The 23,535-nt window shown below is 46.0% G+C and overlaps 1 protein-coding gene across 1 annotated transcript in view; it reads right to left on the reverse strand.

Moving 5' to 3' along the window:
* Positions 1-5,009: 5,009 nt before the first annotated feature.
* Positions 5,010-23,535, reverse strand: part of UNC5C (unc-5 netrin receptor C) — a 398,375-nt gene continuing 379,849 nt past the window's right edge. The window contains exons 14-17 of the mRNA XM_053609613.1: positions 16,171-16,320; positions 14,040-14,204; positions 6,610-6,788; positions 5,010-5,868 (exon numbers count right to left, since the gene is read on the reverse strand). Coding sequence (XP_053465588.1) covers positions 5,703-5,868; positions 6,610-6,788; positions 14,040-14,204; positions 16,171-16,320 — 660 coding nt within the window. The 3' untranslated portion in view covers positions 5,010-5,702. The remainder of the gene's footprint in view (positions 5,869-6,609; positions 6,789-14,039; positions 14,205-16,170; positions 16,321-23,535) is intronic.

Consider the following 23,535-nt stretch of genomic DNA (forward strand, 5'->3'; position numbering starts at 1 on the left):
TATGTTTACTGGTATCATTAATGACATTAGGAATATATAGGGCAAAGGCATTTTCCACTAGTCATAGGTTTTTTTGCTTCTTTTATGCTGCCCTGATTTGGTTTGTCTCAACATTTAGAGTGTAGCTGAAGTCATGATTCTCTGCTATTGCCTCCCACAGTGCTGAGGATCAGAGGCCGAGAAAGCGCCCATCAACCCTTGGGCTGCTGACGGGCCAAACCTGCCTACAGTTCACATTCTGAACTCCAGCCCTGAGGGTCATTCCACCGGGCTCCACTGCAGGACCGGTAGTGCCTTGTCCATAGACCTTTGTACTTTAAAAGTGACTCAAAATTTAGGCGTATTTGTAGGTGTTTTGACCTACAATTTACAATTTTGCTGAAGCACACAGATCTGAAATGGTATGTGAAAGGGCTGGTGTACGGCAGCAAATACTAGTATTATGGTTGGTAGACAGCTGTCTCTGGGCAGCTTCCTTCTTTTGTACTCAACTAGAGGCTGCAACTCTCATGATATTCTATAGGGATTCCCAACTTGGGATTCAGGAAGATCTCCAAACAAATGCCTACAGTATGCAGGAGTCTGAGTTACACTCAGAAGACTGGGGAATAGCCTCTACAATTACTTGGCTTTCCGTACTCACATGTTTGCGGAGTACCAGTCCTTTTGTCCTGCTGATGCCTCTGTGACTGTGCTGGAACAGGTCTGGAGCACACATCGGTTGAATGAGCCTATTAATGTTCTACCACAGATCATTACAGGGAGGCGACAGGTCTACTGGAAAACCTGGGAGCTGTGAACTCTTTGAAGACAGACTATTACAGGAACATTTATGTAAATAGGGGAAACCACTAAAGCTTCAGGAAGTCCACTGCTAGACTAAGCCTATAGACAAAACCCACTCAGTGACATACAAAGCCATCTCCTCACTTTTCAAAAATAGGATTCTGGAAATATTTATGACTTTGTTTGGCTTAGTTGGCCAGTATGGACATGGGCTTAAATTAACATTGGTTACAATATATTTATTTCCCTTATGCCTTATTCCATTAAAAAAAATCATTAGAGATGCAAGGAAAATCTTTCAAAGTGATCATTACAGTCAAGAGATTATACAAATATCTCTCGTAGGGTAGAGAAACAGTACTTCCTTACACAGAGGCAAAAGTTCTAAGGATTTCAGTTAACATTAGCTCAGTGAGGTTAAAAATATATATAAAATAATACAAAAACAAAAACAAAAAATCAAAGTATAATAGTTGGTCCTGTGAGGCACTCGAAAGGTAAAAAAAGTTTTGTTAACTTGAGATAATCAATAATAAAAATATTCTTCCGTATTTGATCTATAAAAGCTAATACTCATTGACCATCATCACCTTGAGAAATAATAGGCTTTGAGCAGTGATGTTCTGATTCATAAAAGCCCTTCTTTTCCCAAAGGAGATGGATAAAACTCAATTTCATTTCACTTGTGTTTCCAGGGCCCTCCTTTCTCTCATTAGCCTTGGACTTGCACTGTGGTCTCCACGTGAAACTGATGACTTGTGCAGAAGGACTGCTCAGCAAAAGCTAAACCTCACATTCAACTTGAAGACTTAAAAACTCAACAAGTAAACTTTTTCTACCTTCTTTACACTCTCTTGCAGGTCCTTATCTGGTTTCATATTTGCTTGGCCCCATAGGGGCAGACCTTATTAGACTAGGCAAAGGCCTGTGAAATCTGGGGAGACGGGGGTCACCTTACTGATTCCCTTCTGCATACACAGGGAGTAAACGGACCAGGAGCACAGCTGACCAGAAGGAGACATTAGACAAGAGCCTTATTTGCTCTTTTCCAGAAGAAGGGAAGTCTTAATTCCACCCTCTAAACATTTATGTTTAAGATACCTTGTTTATAGTAAAAATCTCTTTTTAAAAACAGTTCTGAATATGCAGATTCCACAGAGTCCTGAATTCGAGTCTCCAGGGCTTTTTCCTAAAAATGGTTCTACTATTTGATAGTTGAGAGATTCAAATCTTTTATAAAATAGTGTATATGAAAATGGCTAATAATTACACAATCTCAGCCCCTCCCTCCCAGTGAACAGCTGAAATTGCTCATCTGGGAGGACGGGGGTTTCCTGTGTACAAGAGGTATCTGCTTTGGAAGATGGTGTTTATGAAAAGTTGTCGGGTGTGAGTACCTCGGTGTACACGGGTTTGTCAGTATGTCAGTCGTCACTTCTGATCCAACCTCTATTCCTTTAAGCTCATACTGTGCATCTGAGTGGGTGCGGTGGGAGGAGAATGAAACAGGATGAAATCTCTGCCTTAGGATTCTTATATTCAGAGGGAAAGAAGCTTCTTTCTTCTTGATTTTAACAACCCCAATTTTCTCTTCCTCAGACACAGTATTCCCATTTACACATACAAGACATTTCTTTCTAAGCAGATACTCCTACATTTCCAAAGATAAATATGAGGGATCTAAAAGGAAGGAGATTTAAAGTATACAAAGCCCAAACGAAGACCATAACTATTAACAAGGGCAACCCTTCAAGGAGATTTTACATATCTCTATTATAAGAAAGCAACTTGTATATGAATGAGCTGATGTATTAGGGTTAGGCTTAGAGTGCCATTGATTTTCAGATGGGTGATTTAAGAGAAAAAATTTGAGAACAAGAAAATTACACACTTAAACAAACATTTTGCCACATCTATTTGTCATAAAGGTCCTGTTGAACATGACAGGTATTCATTGCCTCTGTCCAAAAACTTTTAGTTGAGTTTTTACATTAAACTCAGGATACATTGTGTTCCTCACCACTAGATGGCACCCTGCACAAATGATTGTTTTCACCAACCCCTAGGATGGTTGATGAAGTAGCTACCTGTGAAATGAACTGTTGCATCTGGACCTTGTAAGTTTGAGAGCAAACGAACAGCCAGCCGTGCCCTTACTCTAGAGGAGGAAATCAGAATTCGTAGTGAAGGTTGACGTAAACAGCATATTATACATATAGAAGTTGTCATTCACTCGGACAGAGTTCCAAGACAGAAGCGTATCTCACAAGAAATCACTTTTCCCTTTTCTGGTGAAGGGAGGCTGAACCAAAAAGCAAGCACATGAAGTGAGCCCCAAGAGCCCTCAGTAACTTCAGTAAAATGGTCCCAGTGATGTTCATATTTCTGCATTAGTGGATTTTCTAAGCCTAGGTTTTTGATAAAAGTTTTGTGGTAGATTCATGTGAATAGTTACATAGTTGTTCCCTTCTGCTTTTCACTAGGCATAGAAGTTCCCCTGGGTGTTTAGTTCAGCTATCCTAGTTCTTGATCTCCACAGATGGTTCCACAACCCCAGTACTGAGGAGTAATCCAGACAATGTAAGTTTATTTCAAGATGCAACAATGGACAATAGCTCTCATTTCTTCCTCTTCCTCTTAAAAAAATAAGTCTATATATATATTTGATTTTTAATTTAGAATACAATTGTACTCGTTAGTATAAACATTGTCCACTGAACTTTTTACTAGTACAATCTCTCCCTTTCACTGTCAGTGTAACAAACACTTTAAATATGGAAATAGGGAGATTATAGATGTCTAAAACCGAAGAAATAAAAAAGTATGAGAGGAGAGGCTCCTTGACAAAGTATCAACAGTCCCTCGGAGGTGTGGATGGCAAAGTCTGGGATATCAAGGAATCACCAAAGTACGACAGGAAATTCATATGGAAGGATGAGAGGAAACATACAATATGATTTATAATTGGAATCTAGTCGGCAACCTGGATACCTCTCTTCCAAAAGTAACCCACAGCCATGTTCTGAGGCTCTGATTCAGACACATAGGTGCTTGTTCAGTTTGGGGTTGGCTGCTGGGCTGTTGAGCCTTCCATCCCCACCTGCTGAATGAATTGAGTCCTTGTGTCAAACAAAGAGCCTGTGATGATCCCAAGGAAACCTCATAGTGAACACAAAGTGGTCTGTTGACTACCATTTTGTGGAATACATTTTTTTAAAAGGCTAATGAAATAACCTTTGTAAATGATACTGAATATTATGAAAGCAAAGATTAAAGGGGGAGGAAAAAAAACATGCCAGGTTTCTACTGGTGAATGATCTTGGAGGAGTGGTCTTGATACCAGTTGACCAAAACAGAATTTGCAATTAGTCGGGAAGGTTAGGGGAGTCCCCCAAATGGACAAGAACATGATGATGAAGGGACACAGCTCTCAGTGAACTGTGTAATGCAACCGTGCAAAGAAAAGACTAAAGCCAAACAAATACACTACAGGTTAGAATAAATACTTCTCTACTAGGAACTATTTTAAAGGCATAATGTAGCCTGGCCAAAGGACTAGCTGACTATTTAAAATGATCCAGCTCAGAGTTCACTGCGACCTTCAGACTGATGGACGAGACTGGAGACCTCACAGTGGAAGTTTAGCATTTGAGAAACTTTGGATGATCAAAACTCACCCCTTCATTTTATAGGTGAGGTTAACCTTTCCCAAGGCTACATAGTGACAAACCCAGAATGAGAACAGGTCCCGATCTCTAGTTCAGAGTCTGTTCCTCCAACCACATGGCCTCTAACGTAGACAGAGCATTTGGAGGGAGTCAGCACGGCCACACCACCAAGTCAACACGGTAAGACTCAGAGGAGAAAGACCCTGCCTCAGCAAACCGAAAGAACAGATGCACAAAGCCAGGAAGCATTCACCACCTTCCCAGAGCAGAAGGGTAGATGAAAGGTAACGGGTCCAGGAACCAATGCCTGTGTGATTAAACTGGTGACCACACCTACCGCGGTCTAGTCAATACCTAAATACTAACAGTGCTGCTAACAAAAACAGAAGTTAAAAGAAAGTCCTTGTACTAGCATACTGTAAATACTCATCAATAATCATAATAACAAATGATAATGATACCTGTTTTTAAAAACCACTTCAAATTGCATATTACAAACACACGTGTTGTGAAGAAATGTGTGTTGGTGTGGCGGAACGTGAATCACTGTTTCCCTGCAATGCTAGAGCTTTATGCCTGAAGGGGGCCAGAAAGACCCCTCCAAGGAACGGGAGTCTTAGTTATTTCTTTTTTACATTTAGATTCTCCACTTCCCTGATACAAACAGTAACACTGGTTCTACAAGTTCTAGAAACAGAACACCGATGAGAGGATTATCTGAGACACTCGATGTGCACGGTTTGTAGCAAAAGTCTGTGATTTCTCTGTAAATTACTAATCTGAAGTAGACGCAGTCAACCGTCCACAGCTTCAACTTCAAATGATCTGAACAAAAATAGAACAAGCCATGGACAGCGTCTGCCTCCCTGTCCAATCTGATGTAAACAACATTTGTAGAAATTGGGTTTGATAAGAAAGTTTATCCACATATCTGGATAGCAATAAAAACCGTTTCCTAGGAAACTGTAAGATCCTGTACCACACAGCATACAGCCCAACTAAGAGGAAAATTAGGGCGATATCTAAATTCAAAGTACAAATTTACGCAATTTTTGTGACTCCTGTGATGATGTCCAAGTAGAGTGGGCGCGTGTATTGGTAGGCATAGCTGTTTTCCTTCTGTCTCCTGTTGTGATGTTGGCTGTGAAGCTCATTGGTCTGGTCGGAATTTCCTCCTCAGCTGTGATTCCCCTGGACGGCCACAGACTCCCTGTGTGTGTTGGTCCTCACTTTTCAGTTCCAGCGTGGTCAATACTGCCCTTCTGCCGCTAATGACACTACTGTTTCATGTCTCCCCATCTCTTCCAACACAGCTGCCAACATGCTCAGGTTTCCATCTGGGAAGTTCTGTGCTTCCCAGAGATCCAGGATTACTCCAGTTGGGCTGGATTTGGTGGCAAAGTAATTCAAGTACCTGCAATTGGGATGGGGAAGTGGGCAGAACGTGTGACTTACAAATCTATTTTCTCTCCTGTTTTTCCCCAGCTAAACTCCTCTGTCTCTGCACGTGTATCCTGGACCCGTTGTGGTTGACAGAGAGCAGTTCTAAATAGCCCATGCTTAATTAGATCAGCCCCAGAGAAGAGACATGATGTTTAACTTTGTTAACCTCAACTCTGAGTAAGATAATTTAAGAGACAAGATGTCTATGGGTCATATCCTAAACAGGAAATCAGGAGACTTATGTTTTCTTTCCAGCCCAGGCTCTGATGATCTCTGACAGGTCATGCCATGTCTTTTTGCTTGGTAGTGATGGTGACATTCTACAAAGTAGAGGCTTCCGGAGGTCTCTTTGTAACTTAATATCAACACTGTGTTAGCACGTTAATAATTCATCAAACAGTAGGTCCTGCTCAATTGTAGAAGAGGAACAATAATTACTTTAGGGAATGGATGTATTATTTAGGGAGATCTGACCCATCAGCTTTGCAAAGCGGATCACAAAACTTGATATTCAGAAATGTCAATTGGGCCCAGGATGTCTCTTAGCACTGTGTGTGCAAGGAAGGAGCTAAATACATTATTTGTAGAATGGAAAGGCAAATAAATGTGTGGATGGAAAAAATATCATGCTCCCCTAATGTCTAACGATTATCAGCCTTAGAGACCCGTGTCTAACAGAAAGAAACTCGTGCTGAGGCCTGGCCATACCCACCTATCCAGGTTGAGCTTATGGGCCAGCATCCTCCAGTCATGGCCTCTGGTCTGGGGGGCGTCCAGGCTGCTGCAGAGTTTCTGCCGGATGGGGAGAGGGATGCTGAACGCACTCGGCCCTGTGACAGTGGTGATGGTGCTTGCAGGATCCAGCAGTGGCAAATCGATGCCAGTAGGCTCCTGTAGTTCAGGGGCAGGGACAACTCAGGATTATTTCTCAAGACAAAAGCAATGCCTGTTGAAGCAATCACCATAATTATCTGAGGACAAGGATAATTCTTTGGTTTGAGTGATAAGAAAAGAACCAGGGCTCTTATTCTCTTTAGTAAGAATCGCTTCTTCCAGGCCTAAAAGTTCTGAATCATTCCACGTAACCTGGCTGAGAAGAGGCCCATATATTTTTGAGCTAACTTTGCACAGCCCTGGATTTATGAGTCATGTATGAGGACTGGGCTGGATGGAAAGCTCTGGTGTGATTCAATAACACCTTTTCTAATGGGATTCTCCAGGAAGAGAAGGAATATTGATGCTTTTATAGGTTTAGATTTCAGGAGGGGAATATGTTCAAAAGGGCGATTCTCTGAGAATGAACAGATCTGAGATTAGAAGGCTGAAAGTTAAAGCTTCTTGAAACTGTCTGATCCTTAGGGTAACGCCCTGGACAAACACCCCAGTAAATTCTCCCTCCCTGCAGAAGATGGCTCAGTTCTGCTTTTGTTGAATGAAATGGAACACAGCTCTCCTCTAAATGATATCAATTTAGGACTAATTTTTTAAAAGAAAATGGTAAACACAGTATATTGTTGCCTCAGGGCAAGCTGCTAATGATATCCTCCAATTGCTATATACTCTTATTTTTTAAAATCTAATTTTAGTAGAGAAAACCATAAATTGGCTCTTAAAATAGTTTCAGCTCATAAAACAGCATAAATGCAAAATCTGAATTTCATCTGTAGGAGAAACTCTAATCATTTTCTGATCACTCTGCTGGTTCGAAAAGCAAAAGCAAATCTTGCCTGGAAACTATTAAAGCAATAAAAGAAAGTCTACTTAATATACTTTAAATGTCATGTCTCTTTTTTTTTTTTTATGTAGGTGACTCCTTGGTGTGTGCATAATTAATTGCTGGAGCCACACACAGCTTTACCCATCATGAAGTCTCTCATGAGTGCCCAGCACAGGGGGTCAGTGCCACCATCGCCCAGGCCCCCCAAACCCTGCTGTGCATGGCTGCAGTGACTCCCCAGTGTGGGTGCCTTGGCATTGCAGGCAATGGGGTCATAGCTGCCTATGTTCCAGGGTCAAATGGCAGCATGCTCCCCATTCTGGGACCAGCAGACAAATTTACTTCTAAGTTCCTGCAATCCCACGACAGCAGGACCATTTGTGGGCCTGGAGGGCATTTTAGATCAAAACTAACTTTTTTTTCCTTTTGCTATTATATGCACAATGGTCTGTCTGTCACAGTATTTGGCCTTAAAACCCAAAGGTTGTCTAAGCGACACCCTGAGGATCCCACTGGCTCCATTGTCTTAGCTGCAGCACACTGAAAGACTGTGACATGAGACCCAGAGGCTGCCAGCGTCGGGTGGAGTCCCTGAACGAGGATCTGGACCTCAGCGCTCTCCCCCATCAGTCCCTGAACGGGGATCCAGCTCCACAGCACTCTTCCCCCATCAGTCCCTGAATGAGGATCTGGACCCCAGCGCTCTACCCCATTAGTCCCTGAACGAGGATCCAGCCCCACAGCTTTCTCCCCATCAGTCCCTGAATGAGGATCTGAACCCATGGCGCTCTCCCCCATCAGGCACATGCTCTTCCCAAGGGAAGGAAGGGAGATGGTTCCTGACTCCAGGGCCACAGGGGTTAGAGAAAGGTGTCCAGAGGGTGTTCCGCATGTCTGAACCAAGAGCCCGGATGCTAGTGTTAGGCACGGAGTGATGTACGGATGGGCGGGCAGGTAGTGGTGACGAGAAATCACAGGCCAGCTCCACAGGTTACGGCCATCGCCCACTCAAGGGCTTGCTTGCTTCTTTCCTGGACATTAATAATAGGGTCTAAACAAGGACACCCACCGCATTCCTAATACACCACTTCCCCAAAGGGCCCTGGGTGGCAATGGAGGTTAAACTCTGCTTTTTTTGTTGTACTGAGCCTGTGTACCCAGAGAGTGTCAAGAAATCTTGACAGCTGACCTGTGGTCAGTTCTGCCAGACCCATGTTCCTACAGCGACTCACTGATGGGCACCGATCTCTCTCTCCCCTCTGGCTCCCTCATTAAGACCACACCTGTGGAGCATATTGCAAGGGTACAAGTCAAATCTATCAAGTATTGAGCACAAATGTCTTAACACTGTGGTTAAATAAATGAGGTGAAAGCTATGTTAATTAGTGAGATACAAGCACTCCAATTTGTACAAATAATCAACACATTGAATCCCACAAAGGCATAAATGTATTCATGATCTATGTATATATGACTTAATAAAAAAAAAAAAGTGTGACATGGGCTCCGTGCTCATAGCTCAGTGGTTAGGGTGCCAGTCACATACACCAGGGCTGGCGGGCTTGAACCTGGCCTAGGCCTGCTTAACAACAATGGCAACTACAACCAAAAAATAGCCGGGTATCGTGGCAGGTGCCTGTAGTCCCAGCTACTTGGGAGGCTGAGGCAAGAGAATTGCTTGAGCCCAAGGGTTTGAGGTTACTATGAGCTGTGACACCACAGCCCTCTATTGAGGGCAACATAGTGCAATTCTGTCTCAAAAAAAAAAAAAAAAAAAAGTGTTACATCATCCTCCTACTATGCCTGGTCCCAACTCTTACCCACATTGTGAGGGACGCTTGCAGGACCTGCCCACTGGCTGGTACAGGGCTGTGGAAGTGCTGCATGCAAAGTGCAGAGCCCGAGCCTAGCACACAGCGGGGCCCCAGCAAGTGTGCCTCCCCCTACAACCCGACCCCAACCTCGCTCAGTGTGCCCCACCCTGGATGTGACTCCACCTGACTCATACTGTCCCCAGAGTGTGAGGACCACCGGCTACACCTCCTGTCGTTTCTAAGGACACAGCCCCGACAGGTCTTCTGCCCTTTCCTTTAATCTCGGTGAGCAAAGCTCTCCAAGCCCAGTCCACACAGCACGTCCCCGCCGGCCCCGTCCCTCCTGGGGCGCCTCCCCAGCTGGCCGCCTCACACTGTCCCCTTGTGTGTTGGCTGTATTCAGTGCCACTTCCTTTGATTTCTCACAGGTCCTGGAGGTGAGTATATTTCTGTCATCCTCAGACCCCCGTGATACCCAGCACACGGCCCTTCACATAGAAGCCACTCAGTTAATATTTGTTGATATGGGAGAAAATATTTTTTCTTAACAGGAAGCAGAGGAAGCCGGCCCCTGACAGAATCCTGTCACAGAGTCCTCTGTGAACTTCCTCCTAACCACACATGGCTAAGGGTTTGTTAAATCTTGAAGTTGAAGTCTGTCTGTGACCTGGGTCTCGGGAAGGTCTGCTCACGTATTCATGTTGGCCCCTTTTCCTGGTGAGTAAAGAGCCGTCACCATTTCTCCTGGGTGTGGAGCCCTAAGCTGTCCAACCCCGGCCACCCTGCAAATTTACTTTTATGCTGATGAAAGAAGCTGAATAGGGTGTAATTTCTTGTCTCTCTTGTCAGATGGTTGACGAGAGCCTGGGAGGTGAAAGGGAACCGCGGCTACACACATTTCATCTCGTAATTCCAGCTGCTCCAGTTCTCCCTTTACTTCCAGGTAAAAGCAGAGTTGAACCTCACAGAATGCTTATTACAATAACTGCGTATGGTATCGGCTCCATCTGTCTTTGATGCTATGATTCCTGTAGTTAAACGTATGATTTTTCAACATTAACCAAGCAGCTGCTACAGGCAATGACACACATTTTCAGAATTCCATAGTCCAAACAACTTTCCCCTCCCTATTCTGACTCTCCTCAAGTCACTTACAAAAACTAGATTTCCCAAATGGCCATTATGAGCAGGTGATAGAAAACAGAGGGGTTCAACAGATGGGATGGCCATAGCGGAGGGATGTTACTTTGCACATTTTTAACATTCTTCTTTGTTTATACAAACATGCGAGGAGGCATCACTACTTAATAAGAGGATATAAGATCTAGCAGATGTAAGAAATTCTAATACTTGCTATTACCACCTATAAATCTTTTATTAAAGCAGGTAATTAATCCTGCCACTAAGCTGCACCTTTGCCAGGGTGCAGAGCCTTGAACTAAAGCAACATTGTGAAAACCAGCTTAGAGGGGAGGTGTATACATCATCTTTCTTTTTTTTTCTCAGAGCTAATTTTCATTTATTTATATTTACTTATTTATTTACATAGGGACTGACTTCCTTTTGTTTGTTTGTTTTGATAAAAGGTAATCTGAAGTTTTAGTTGAGAACGGATCCCACAGATCAGAATGGTAGAACTTACCCAAGAGCCCTGTCGTAAAGACATCAATGCCATCCATCATAAGACTTGTGAGCAAGTATAAAGCATGGACTGTGGGCCAAATTCCGTTCAGAGTACTTACTAACAGTCACCATTTAATTCTCACTAGAAGCCCAAATTGGTAAAATATGCTACCACTTTATACTTGGGGAAACTGAGGCAAGAAGTTTTTTTTTTTTTTTTAAGCTATTGCCCATATCCCCATGGAACTATCCATTTGGGAATCTCCTATGACAGATGTTTGGCTATAGCTAAAATGAAATACAGTAGAACCTCCCATGGGACTCTGATAAACTGGTCAATATGTGGAGGTGGTCAACCCAAGGAACTAGGCCTACTGTACTGATATGTTTATGTGGTGCATGTCCAGTCTATGACAATTATATAAAATTAAGGAGGTGGTAAGTGTAGGGAGGTGGCCAGCTATGGAGGTTTCACTGTAGAAGGCCCAAGGAACTGTAAATTTCCCCCTCGTTTACATTATTTTTTCTTTTTGTGCTAATGGGTAATTTTCTGGTTCTTTCTGTGCCTGTCTATGAAACAAAAGTCTAAACATAAGAAAAAATACCTCTATCATCTTTTACATTTTGGCATTCATTCATCCCAATACTTTCGTCTTCCAGACATTTTCATTCTCAATCTTTATACCTGTGATATTAAAGGCTCTATCTCTAGTTGAGGAATCTCTGACCAAAGCACCAAAAAAGAAGCAATTAGCTGGCTCCTGAAATGATCATGGTATAAGCCACCTGTGGCCTGGCCTCTGGGGCAGGCTACAGACCCTTCATCCGAGTAGAGAGGCTGAACACTGTTGGGCGGTGGGTGACTGGTGGGAAGGGACAGCACATTTCTGGCAAATCAGCTGCTGCTTGGGCGATGGGGCCCTGGGATGGGAGCCCCAGCCCACCTGCCATCTTGCCCTGTGACCCTGGGAAGGAGCCGTGTTCAGAAGAAAGAAACCACAAATGGACCCTTTTCTCTCCTTGTTTACGGTTTGTCAGTCACATTGCACCCTTCCTTGGAGGTTTTGATGAGGATCTGTGTCCCAGAACGCTGCTGAGTTCATTGTTCATCAGCGCACAGTCCCATGCCCAACATCAGTACCCACAGCCACGCTCCCTCCTCTGCACACCACAGCCTGCCCCACATTCACATGCTAACCATGATGGTGGCTGCAGTGACCCAGAAGTAACAGCTACAGAGTGCCCCTAAGTGCCCCAGTCGCTTCTTTCCCTCCCTCAGTTAAACACGCTTGCTTGTCACACCCGGGCAGATGGCTCCTCCCTGACTGAAGCCCAGCCTCTCTGAGCAGGCTGCCATGAACTGCAAAACAAATCCTCTCCCCTCTATGTTGGCACAAGAAAGAAAGTCCTTAGATTGCGATCACACTATGCAAACCCGTCCTTTTTCTGCGAGGCCGGGCGGCCCTCGCGGGAGTTCACAGAGCAGCCCTCTTTCATTTGTGGCTGCATCTGATCCACCTTTTCAACCCTGCAGCAAATGTTCCCGCTGAACAGAAAGCAAGCATCAAAGGACCAGGCTCCTGCCCCCCTCCAAAATTCCACAGCCTTTGTTGTCGCTGGGGCTGGGTGGTTATTGAACTTTGCAGACCTGCTGGGCCTGGAAAGTGAAAACACCCTCCCGAGCCAGCAGGGGTGGTGCTGTGCGCCTGGGAGATAGGGCTGCGCATCCCCAGGCTGGCGGTTGCCATGGCACCCTGACACCGAGATCATTCCTTATGAATGTCACGGGGTCTGTGACTAAAGTTGTTTATGAGTCAAAAGTCTCAGGGAACTACAGAAGGAAACGATGGCCACACCTCGGAGGCTGTGGGAAAGAAGGGAGGAGCGGCATGAAGGCTGACACATTGCTCCCTGCTTGCGTCGCTGGGGAAGATAGTCTTTAAATGTGACATGTGGAGCGAGACAAGCTGAACACACTGGCACTCTATTCGTCACCACGTGTGACACAGCCAAGGAGAGGCAGGGTTTAAATCACAACCCGGCCCGCTGCAGTTTTAAAATACGACAACCTTGTGCTTTGGGCGTAGCTAACAGCAGGTAGGGTGGCACCCTGGCGCCCTTGAGAGGCTGCCTGCCGCCCACTTGGCCCCTGCTTCTCCCTTTGTTCCCTCCAGGGGCAAGGGTACCAGTTTCAAGCTTTGGGATCCAAGCTAACAGGTAAGAAGGCCAGGGGCCTCCTCCTCCCTCACAGAGAAGTTTCAGGCAGCAGCGATCACTGTTGGTCCTGTGACGTGGACATACAAAGCGTCCAGCTGATGTGCATGAAGACCGAGCAAAGAAAGGCAACGCCGACGGCCACCAGTGGGAAATACGTAGATTTTACTTCTTTTCCTACGAGACTGTCCCCACTCTGGCCCAGAGGACATCTTTCTTATATTTGGACAATGGCACATGAGAGAGAAAGGAGACCAAGAAATTTCTCATTCTACACGGAAAAAAAAAAAGGGAGAGAAGAAAAAGAGGAGGGCAGAGGCCCGTCTCTTCCTGCAGCCCGCTCAGCAGCACCCGAGCAGGGCGACGGCAGGCCTGTTCCTCTGCGGAGGCCGAAAGGGAGGAAGGGGCCAGATGGCGGCTCCGGGAGTGCTGCTCGTGGAGGGACGCTTTGGGCAAAGTTACTCCATGCGCGTGCTACTTAAATTAAACCTTGCACTTGAAATTCAGATCTGCTTTTAAAAGTTAGAACGTGATGCTGACATTCACATCATAAAATAAAGACTTGCTTTTCAAATAAGATGCCTCATTCTATGCTTTTGTGCAACTAGCCCCCCCAAGTTCAGTGAAAGTATTATTCTGCTAACAAATAGGACCTACAGAGAGCTTTCCAGGACTTCCCATACGGCCTTCCCAGACGGGACCCCCTCTAGCCCGCACTGTCTCCTCCCCAGGGTGACCCTCTCCCCTGATGGCAGAGACACGAGAGCCACTCACCTCCGACACGGTGCAGTTCAGCTGGAAGATCTGCCCTTCCCCTTCCACCTGCCGCACGCAGAGTTTGCACACCAGCTCCGCTGTGTTCAGGCTAAATCTTTCCACAGTAAAGGTACAGTGGAGGTTTCTTTGAGATCCACTCCAGATATGGTAAAAAGGAATTTCCTAAAGGACATGAAAGTGTTAACCATAAATGAGGGACTAAAAGCAAAAAATCTATCAGCCACTCTGCTGCCGAGTCCCCTGCTCAGTATCACGCATGACCGTACTGGATCCTCATGATAGCCCCCTGGGTCGGGACACTGGGACCACCCTTTCACATGAAAACAACTGAGGCCCAGAGAGGTTAAATAACTCACCTGAAGTCACACAGCAAGTAAGTGGCAAAGTGGAGATTTACACCTAAGCAGTCAGCCTCTAGAATTCATATACCAACCAGTCTGCCACGTGTCTCTAATTTATAAAAGGCGCTTTTGTAAATGATGAAAAAAAAAGTTTATAAAATTCCTGGGGTGAAACTTACACAACCAGTTGTTCATTAAAAGGAATCCCTGCTGCGGCATTCTGAGGAAAAGTAAAGTCCAAAGGGTAATGCCCATGACACCTCCCCTCTTTACGTATCCGCCTCCATGGGACGGGGCACCCTGGACACTCTTAATGCAGCCACATGCTTGAGACTCAATTAGCTGCCACAGAAAAGTCTTTCACTGAAAAAGCACCAAGCCTCTAACAAACTTTAATTTTCTAAAAGTCTAGAACCATCTTACAGAGCCCATCCAAGAATCTGTTTTCAATAAAGGAAAGAAAAAGTTGATACATGAAAAATGGGAAAACACAGTGGTAAAAAGCAGGAGATCTGGAGCCACATCTAGTAGAAGTAAGAACACCCTCGTCTTGCTTAGTTGGCAATTTGGGCCAAGTTACTTAACTTTTCCAGGCCTCAGTTCCGTCATCTGCAAAAGGGTTAAGCAAAGGGACTCTAACTCCTCAACCTGCTGGGGTTAAATGAGATAAACCCAAGTGCATAAGAAGGCGCCGGGCGGACGGTAAGCATTCAGCTACAGTGGGCTTTATCTAATATCGCATTATCATCATTATTAAAATAGTTCGTTCCATTATAATTGCATCAAGAAAACTGCTTATGAAAGGGGGAGATGTGTGGAATTTTCTGTCCGTTGCAACGTGGAGGAAAGAAGAAAGCAATGGGAGAGATGTAATAAGAAAGTCAAACGCCCCAGCTCCTGCTCCAGTGCTGAGCTCAGCCGTGTAATAGAAGAGTCTGGCAGGCAACCCCTGTCACAGCTCACGGCTGTTAACAAACGAGGCTTGTTCCCCACAACAGAGCCGCAGGACTTGACATGTGAGAGTGAGAATGGAGCTGCAGGGTCTTCCCACCAGTCCTAGCATGGTCACTGAGTTACATCAGGAAGCAGTAAGCGGGTCAGCTGAAGCGCTGGGGTTGGATTCGCGTGTGCACAGACACGGACCCACAACTTCTCTGAACGTGTCTGCGTCTCCCAGCACTGGGTCCGAGGTGTACCAGGCCGTCCAGACAGTTTCCTGAGAGCTCAGGCTGACTGACAGAGATGGAGGTGAAACTTCTTGGGAGTCCTGTGATTCTCCTGTGAGTATATACAAGGTGACTTGGAAGCGTATTTTTATGTCTGTTGCTGAATAAAATCCTGCCTGGGCTTTACTTTTAGATGCTACTTTGGTTCCAAAACTGGAGTTCCTTTAAGTTTTCAAAGAAAGGGTCCTGGCTAGCAAGGCTGAAGCTTAATTTGCGTCACATGGTGTAAAAATGTCCTTCTATGGATATATTTGAGGCTGCTTTAACCAATTCAATGTGAATGTTCATATGAAAATTAATTGAAATGACAGAATTGGAAGTCTTTTTATTTACTAAAAATAAAACAATAGTCCAGTTTTTAAAAAGGAGAATTTAAAAACACATTCTTTCAAATAAGTCTATATGGTATTTTTCAAAAATCCTGAATGACCCCATACCATTTTGGAGAAACGAGCACTGGCATGAAATTAATTTAAAGGTGAGGATGTCTTATGTCTGTGCAATTTTAACCCTCTTTATTGGAGCTGTCTTCAAGCCTTTCAATCAGCTTGGGACCCTTACCTGATATTTAGCCAGTAATTTGCTCTTCCAGAGGGAATGGGCAATATCGTGAATTGACAGGCGCAGGTTGTGGGTGCTGCCTTTGAAATGAAGAGCCTTCGGTTCTTCTAGGAGCTGTCCTCCCATCTGTCTCTCAAGATGTACAACTTCCTACAATGACATGCCCCAAACCAAAAGCATGTTATTGAATTGTGTCCCATCCGCGAACTCTCATATCAAATGAGCAAGTTTCTTCACTGTGCTTTCTGAAAGCAGCCCTAACTTAGTAATGCCATGACCACCCGCTTCTGCAGCCTTGAGACCCTCAGCTGAAGGCCTTCCTGTCTGGCCCGGGACTGGGCCCTCCTGATAAACTGTCTGGACAATCTCTATCAGGCCGTCCTGCAGTAAATTCAGTGCTGTCTGCCCTCACCAACTGACACCATGATCACGTCATCAAATGCAGGTGATCAGCAATCAAACTTCAAAACTTGAAGAAACGCAAATAAAAGTAAACATAGGTAGAAAGACACAGGAAGAAAAGTAGATCATCCATTTTTAGAGAAAGGGGCAAATAACTCTGAGACCAGGTCTTAGATACAATAAAACAAACCAACAAACAAAATTTCAGAACCTGTTTAGATGTTTAGTCCAATCTCTTATAGTTTCTTTCAGTACAAATTCAGAAACATAAAATGTTTGCTTAAAATGGTCCATTGCATAATTTCTAGTTATTAAAAAACTTCAGAATATGCTCATTATAAACCCCATTAGAGGAAAACAGTCTAATGTAGATTAGGAAAGTTTTTAAATACCAAATATTGAAGTAAATCCTCAAACTAAATTTTTAAAAAAAGCACCTGATTCCTCAAGAATTATAGCTGATGAAAGAATTTGCTATGTAATTCACTGACACGATAAAGATATAACACAAAGACAAATTCTATCTATACTTCCATTTCTCAACCTAGTTAATTAATGAAGCATTTCCAACTGCAGTTGCAATTATCCAAAAAGCAGCGAACCATTAGTTATCAATGAACAAACGGTCCTGGTCTCTTCTGCTGTCTGAACCATCCCCATGCACTTTACTCTGCTCATGCCTTAGAAGTTTTAATGATACAAATATGTAGGCAATTTCTGATCTTTCAAAAATAGGGATCCGGGAATATAATGGATATTATTTAAAAATATAAAAATAAAATATGACTTTCTTATTTGAGGCTTTTTCAATAGACAACAGGGAGTTGAAGAACATGGGTGTTCATTCAGAATGCCACACGTATGTACCACATAGTAGGCATCTACCCGGGCACCAAGCACAGGTGAGTCGCAGTAGACAAGTTCAAGTACGGGAACTTGATTGCCTCATATCCAGAAATGCATCACTTTGCATTTGTTGAATGAGTTCTAACCCATGCACGTGTAGTCCAGTAAGTGTGGGGCTTACCAATATCATTGATTAGATGGAAACAGCTCATTTCAAGCTGCTGCTTTAGTTCTTAGCATGGTTCTTAGGATCCATCATCTTTGGGTCAAGCCACTATTCTGAACAGTGCAAGCTGCTGAAAGGTCCTATAAGGTGTAAAAAATATTAGGATAATGTGGACTGTGGTCTCAGACAGGGACTTCTGTGATTAGTGTCTAATGGAAGCCATGAGGCAGTAGCACGCTGATGCAGACAAGTGTGCGGTCCAGCTTCCTGGGAGTTAGTGACCTGGGACTTAACGTGGTTGGACGACGAGTAGCTATTACTTGTGACAGGAACCTGAGCAGTCAGCTAGCCCCCAGCCACAGTCAGCTGGCCACCTCAACATATGTTGTGTCATTGTGCCCCAACTCTGCCGTGCCTGAGCTCAGCAGGCTTTGAGGGGCTCCGCTGGGCCGCACAGACCCGTCCAGACCTGTCATACGTGCTCCTTGCAGAACCCCCTCCACAACCCTGCCCGTCCCATTCCTCAACACGCGGCCGGCCATGTGGAAACGCAGAAGAAGGAGAGCAGGGAGGGTTAATTGCAGTTTCTTCTGCTTCAGCAGGAAGGCGTAATGAGCTTATGGTGATCCTGCTTGTTGTCTAGTTGGCATAACAGAGAAAGCTGATGTTCCCAGTGAACCTGGCACCTGACAAATCCTAAAGCTAAAATGATGTTTGTTTATAAGCCATTAGAAGAAAAGAAACATAATTAGAAATCTCTGAGATTGTAGTCCTGCCAATCAATCAGTTCCAGCTTCTTTCCAGTATGCCCTAATTACCTCATCAAGATGCCTAAAGAGCAATCGATAGTAATTATCTGATTACTATAGATCTTCATTATGTCCAAATTATCTCCCTGGGATGTCTAAAAGAAGATGCATTGTATTCCGGGAGGTAATTGTACCCAACAATGTGTAATCCACGCCCCAGCCCTATAGTCAATGGAGACTGCCAAAGGATGTGGAGAGTGTTATCAGTTTTCTTGGCAGGGAGGAACTCTGAAAAAACCTGAACTTCCTATTGGTCATGACCTTGAAGTCAAGAAATCTAAGGCCACATTTTGAGTGCAAAGTCTGGGCTGGACTGAGCCGAAGAATGAGGCTCTGTTTTTGGTTTCTTCAGCAGTGATCTAAAAAGTCATGGTAATGAATTCTCCCTAGTGAGGAAAAAGTCTGGACTGGCTTAGAGAGCCCTTCTTTGAAAAAAGTACCAAGTGTCACTTTAAAGACAGTGGGGCCACCGAACACAACCATGTTCTCAAGCGCTCCATCTGGCCATCGACCAGGAGGGGTGCAGAGCTGCTGCACAGAGTTGGGAGGAATCCAGCTTTTCTTCCCTCCGTTCAGCTGGACTTGATCACTGGTGAAAAATCTGCCCATTGGGAGGCATCCAAGCTTAGGGTGGAGGCCTCTCAGCATGCTTGCTGACATATTCCACCACTCAAAAACTGAGCATACATTTTATGTCTATTTATAAATTATATACTTATATTAACATATGAATATGTTAATATATTAAATTATAAAATATGAGTAAAGTTTTAAAAATACATAAAGCTCGGGGTTTATTTATCTTAGCATAAAGCTAATTACTAATATGATCTTCTTTTGTCCCCAGGATTGATTGGGCCTGCATTGTATGAACTCCATTTTGGAAGCCGCTGGCTCAGGCAGCTGTCACTTCACTGGTAGCCGGGAAAGAATTCAGCCCAGGAATTAAAAATTCAGTAAGGAGAGCCTTTACCAAACTTAAATTTAACATTTTTTCCCTTAAAAGTGTCATTACACTCAGGATGTTCAGAACATAAAAAAAAAGGACAATAACCAAAGTGTGAATTAAAGTTATCTCAATCAATAATTAATAAAATAAAATGTTCTGCTTATCTCCTCCCCTGCTCACCCTCCTCCCCTGCTTGCCCTCCTCTGCTCACCCTCCTCATCTGCTCACCGGGCACCAAGCACAGGTGAGTCGCAGTAGACAAGTTCAAGTACGGGAACTTGATTGCCTCACATCCAGAAATGCATCACTTTGCATTTGTTGAATGAGTTCTAACCCACGCACGTGTAGTCCAGTAAGTGTGGGGTTTACCAATATCATTGATTAGATGGAAACAGCTCATTTCAAGCTGCTGCTTTAGTTCTTAGCATGGTTCAAAGTGTAAAGTCGGGGCTGGACTGAACCGACTCACCCTCCTCCCCTGCTCACCTTCCTCTGCTCACCTTCCTCTGCTCACCCTCCTCATCTGCTCACCTTCCTCTGCTCACCCTCCTCCCATGCTCACCCTCCTCTGCTCACCTTCCTCCCCTGCTCACCCTCCTCTGCTCACCCTCTCCCCTGCTCACCCTCCTTATCTGCTCACCCTCCTCTGCTCACCCTCCTCATCTGCTCACCCTCCTCCCCTGATCACCCTCCTCTGCTCACCCTCCTCATCTGCTCACCCTCCTCCCCGTTCACCCTCCTCCCCTGCTCACCCTCCTCATCTGCTCACCCTCCTCCCCTGCTCACCCTCCTCTGCTAACCCTCCTCCTCTGCTCACCCTCCTCCCCTGCTCACCCTTTAGCTCCTTGAAACTAAGATAATCTAAAACCACATGTGAGGTGGACTGGTCACATACAGCAATCCCAAATATAAGTTTTGAGTCAGAAGGCAAAAGAGTCAATTGCCCATCTGAAAGGCTAGTCAGGCTTTTGTTCCACATTACTGTTTCAAGTGTTGAAATGCTCTAGCAGATCCCACTAGAAAACTTGCTGTAAGTTTTACTTCAAGAAGTGTGACTTTCTGAAATCTTTGTGCACAGTATCATTTTGGTGAATGTATTTATAATACATGAAAATACCCGATGTATACATCAGTCAGATAAGGCTTCAAAGTTAAATGTTTCTTTCTCCTTAATCTTCCTGGGAACATGCCTTTAACATCCGTGAGACGCGCTGTAAGGCCTGCCAGGCTGTGCCAGGCTCTGGGGCACACAGACAAGGAAGTCCCTGTCATTGCAAACTGCTGATGGGCTCATGGTCCACGGGGGTAGGAGGAGACGCACATGTAAACACGGCAGCATAACACAGCGTGCTCAGCTCACAGTGGCTTCTAAACAGGCTGCTTTCAGATCACAAAGGTTAGAATATTTCACACACCTTAAAAAAGAATTAGGTCAAAAGACTGAAGAATAAGAGAAGTATTACAACCCTGGACAGAAATGCCCTAATAGGAATTAGGACCATCTGGGTTCTTTGTTCTCAGAAATGTAAACGTCACCTTCCTTTGCAGAGGCCGTTCTCTCTTGGTGGCACCCCCGACCTCAGTGGCTTGTCCTGGCTCCAGGTGAGTCCACCTGTTGCTTTGATGTGCTTGTCTTGCTCACATGAGGAAAGGTTGGTTTCTGGTTCCCTTGTACAAATCTATCTGCACCCCTCTAACTTTACATTGAAAGACGCTCTCCAGAGGAGGTTGAACCCAGTCACACTGTCATCAGCGCAGGCCCCCTGCCTCCCTGCCTGGTGTCCGCCAGGGATGTGAGAAGTCCTGTGGGAAGGGGTCCGTCCCCCAGGCTGTGTCTGCCTCCACGAGGCCAACCCAGCGTGAGGGCTGTATTGATTCAGGACGCCGGTGAGGAATTGCTGCAGAGGCAGGGACAAGGGATTCCACAGCAGAAACAAGCAGCTTTCACAATAACCAATTAAACCAAGACATTATCCACGCCAAGCCATTAGCCTGGGCCACTTGAGAGCCACAATAAATTCAAGCTGTTTTAAAGGCCTGTGTGCACAAAGGGAGCACCTCTGGCCTGTACCCAAAACTCTCCCAGGCTCTTAGACACTAGGACCTGCCCTCATTAAGGCCTGACAGAGAAAGGCAAGAGGGAGGATGCATCTGGAAGCCAACCACGCCCACGCGCCGGAGTGTCTAATCCCCGAATTTCTCCCTGCCATTATGGTGGGGTTAGACTGCCTCTGCTTCCTCCGTTCCACTGTCCCTTCCCCTCCTTTGACCTCCATGCCTGGGCAAATTTCCCTGGTGTCAGACTCACAGCTACTGCTCACTGGGAGCCCCCAAGCAGTAGGGCAGGAACACTTAGTAACTGGATACATCTTTCAGAGTATGACAAGTCCCCGCCCCCAGCGTTCAGGCTGAAGCTGGGTATAGAACCCCACTGAGCAGGACTTTGTGCCAAGAACTACAAGGTGCTGGGGCTCCCAGCAGGTCCACCAGCCCATGAGCCTGGCCCTGGCTTTATTCATATGCTCCTTGCCTGCACTTCTCTGTTCTGCTCACCTCCTCCTCTGCACACCCCCCCTCCTGTGCTCACCCTCCTCCCCTATCCTGTGACCACTTCCTCCCCTGCTGACCCTCCTCCCCTGCTCACCTCCTCCCCTGTTTACCTCCTCCCCTGCTCACTTCCACTCTGCTCACCTCCACCTCTGCTCACCTCCACCTCTGCTCACTTCCACTCTGCTCATCTCCACCTCTGCTCGTCTCCACTCTGCTCACCTCCACCTCTGCTCATCTCCACTCTGCTCACCTCCACCTCTGCTCACCTCCACCTCTGCTCATCTCCACTCTGCTCACCTCCACTCTGCTCACCTCCACCTCTGCTCACCTCCACCTCTGCTCATCTCCACTCTGCTCATCTCCACTCTGCTCACCTCCACTCTGCTCACCTCCACCTCTGCTCATCTCCACTCTGCTCACCTCCACCTCTGCTCACCTTCCTCCTCTGCTCACCTCCACTCTGCTCACCTCCACCTCTGCTCATCTCCACTCTGCTCACCTCCACTCTGCTCACCTCCACCCTGCTCACCTCCACCTCTGCTCATCTCCACTCTGCTCACCTCCACCTCTGCTCACCTCCACCTCTGCTCACCTCCACTCTGCTCATCTCCACTCTGCTCACCTCTGCTCATCTCCACTCTGCTCACCTCCACCTCTGCTCACCTCCACCTCTGCTCGTCTCCACTCTGCTCACCTCCACTCTGCTCATCTCCACTCTGCTCACCTCCACTCTGCTCACCTCCACCTCTGCTCATCTCCACTCTGCTCACCTCCACCTCTGCTCGTCTCCGCTCTGCTCACCTCCACTCTGCTCATCTCCACTCTGCTCACCTCCACTCTGCTCATCTCCACTCTGCTCACCTCCACCTCTGCTCATCTCCACTCTGCTCACCTCCACCTCTGCTCATCTCCACTCTGCTCATCTCCACTCTGCTCACCTCCACCTCTGCTCGCCTCCACTCTGCTCACCTCCACCTCTGCTCATCTCCACTCTGCTCACCTCCACTCTGCTCACCTCCACGTCTGCTCATCTCCACTCTGCTCATCTCCACTCTGCTCATCTCCACTCTGCTCATCTCCACCTCTGCTCGTCTCCACTCTGCTCATCTCCACTCTGCTCGTCTCCACTCTGCTCACCTCCACCTCTGCTCATCTCCACTCTGCTCAGCTTCACTCTGCTCACCTCCACCTCTGCTCACCTCCACCTCTGCTCGTCTCCACTCTGCTCATCTCCACTCTGCTCGTCTCCACTCTGCTCACCTCCACCTCTGCTCAGCTCCACTCTGCTCACCTCCACCTCTGCTCACCTCCACCTCTGCTCGTCTCCACTCTGCTCACCTCCACCTCTGCTCGTCTCCACTCTGCTCACCTCCACCTCTGCTCATCTCCACTCTGCTCATCTCCACTCTGCTCACCTCCACCTCTGCTCGTCTCCACTCTGCTCATCTCCACTCTGCTCACCTCCACCTCTGCTCATCTCCACTCTGCTCACCTCCACCTCTGCTCATCTCCACCTCTGCTCATCTCCACTCTGCTCATCTCCACTCTGCTCACCTCCACCTCTGCTCGTCTCCACTCTGCTCACCTCCACTCTGCTCATCTCCACTCTGCTCACCTCCACCTCTGCTCACCTCCACTCTGCT

The sequence above is a fragment of the Nycticebus coucang genome, chromosome 1, assembly GCF_027406575.1.
Source record: "Nycticebus coucang isolate mNycCou1 chromosome 1, mNycCou1.pri, whole genome shotgun sequence".
Lineage (NCBI taxonomy): Eukaryota > Metazoa > Chordata > Mammalia > Primates > Lorisidae > Nycticebus > Nycticebus coucang.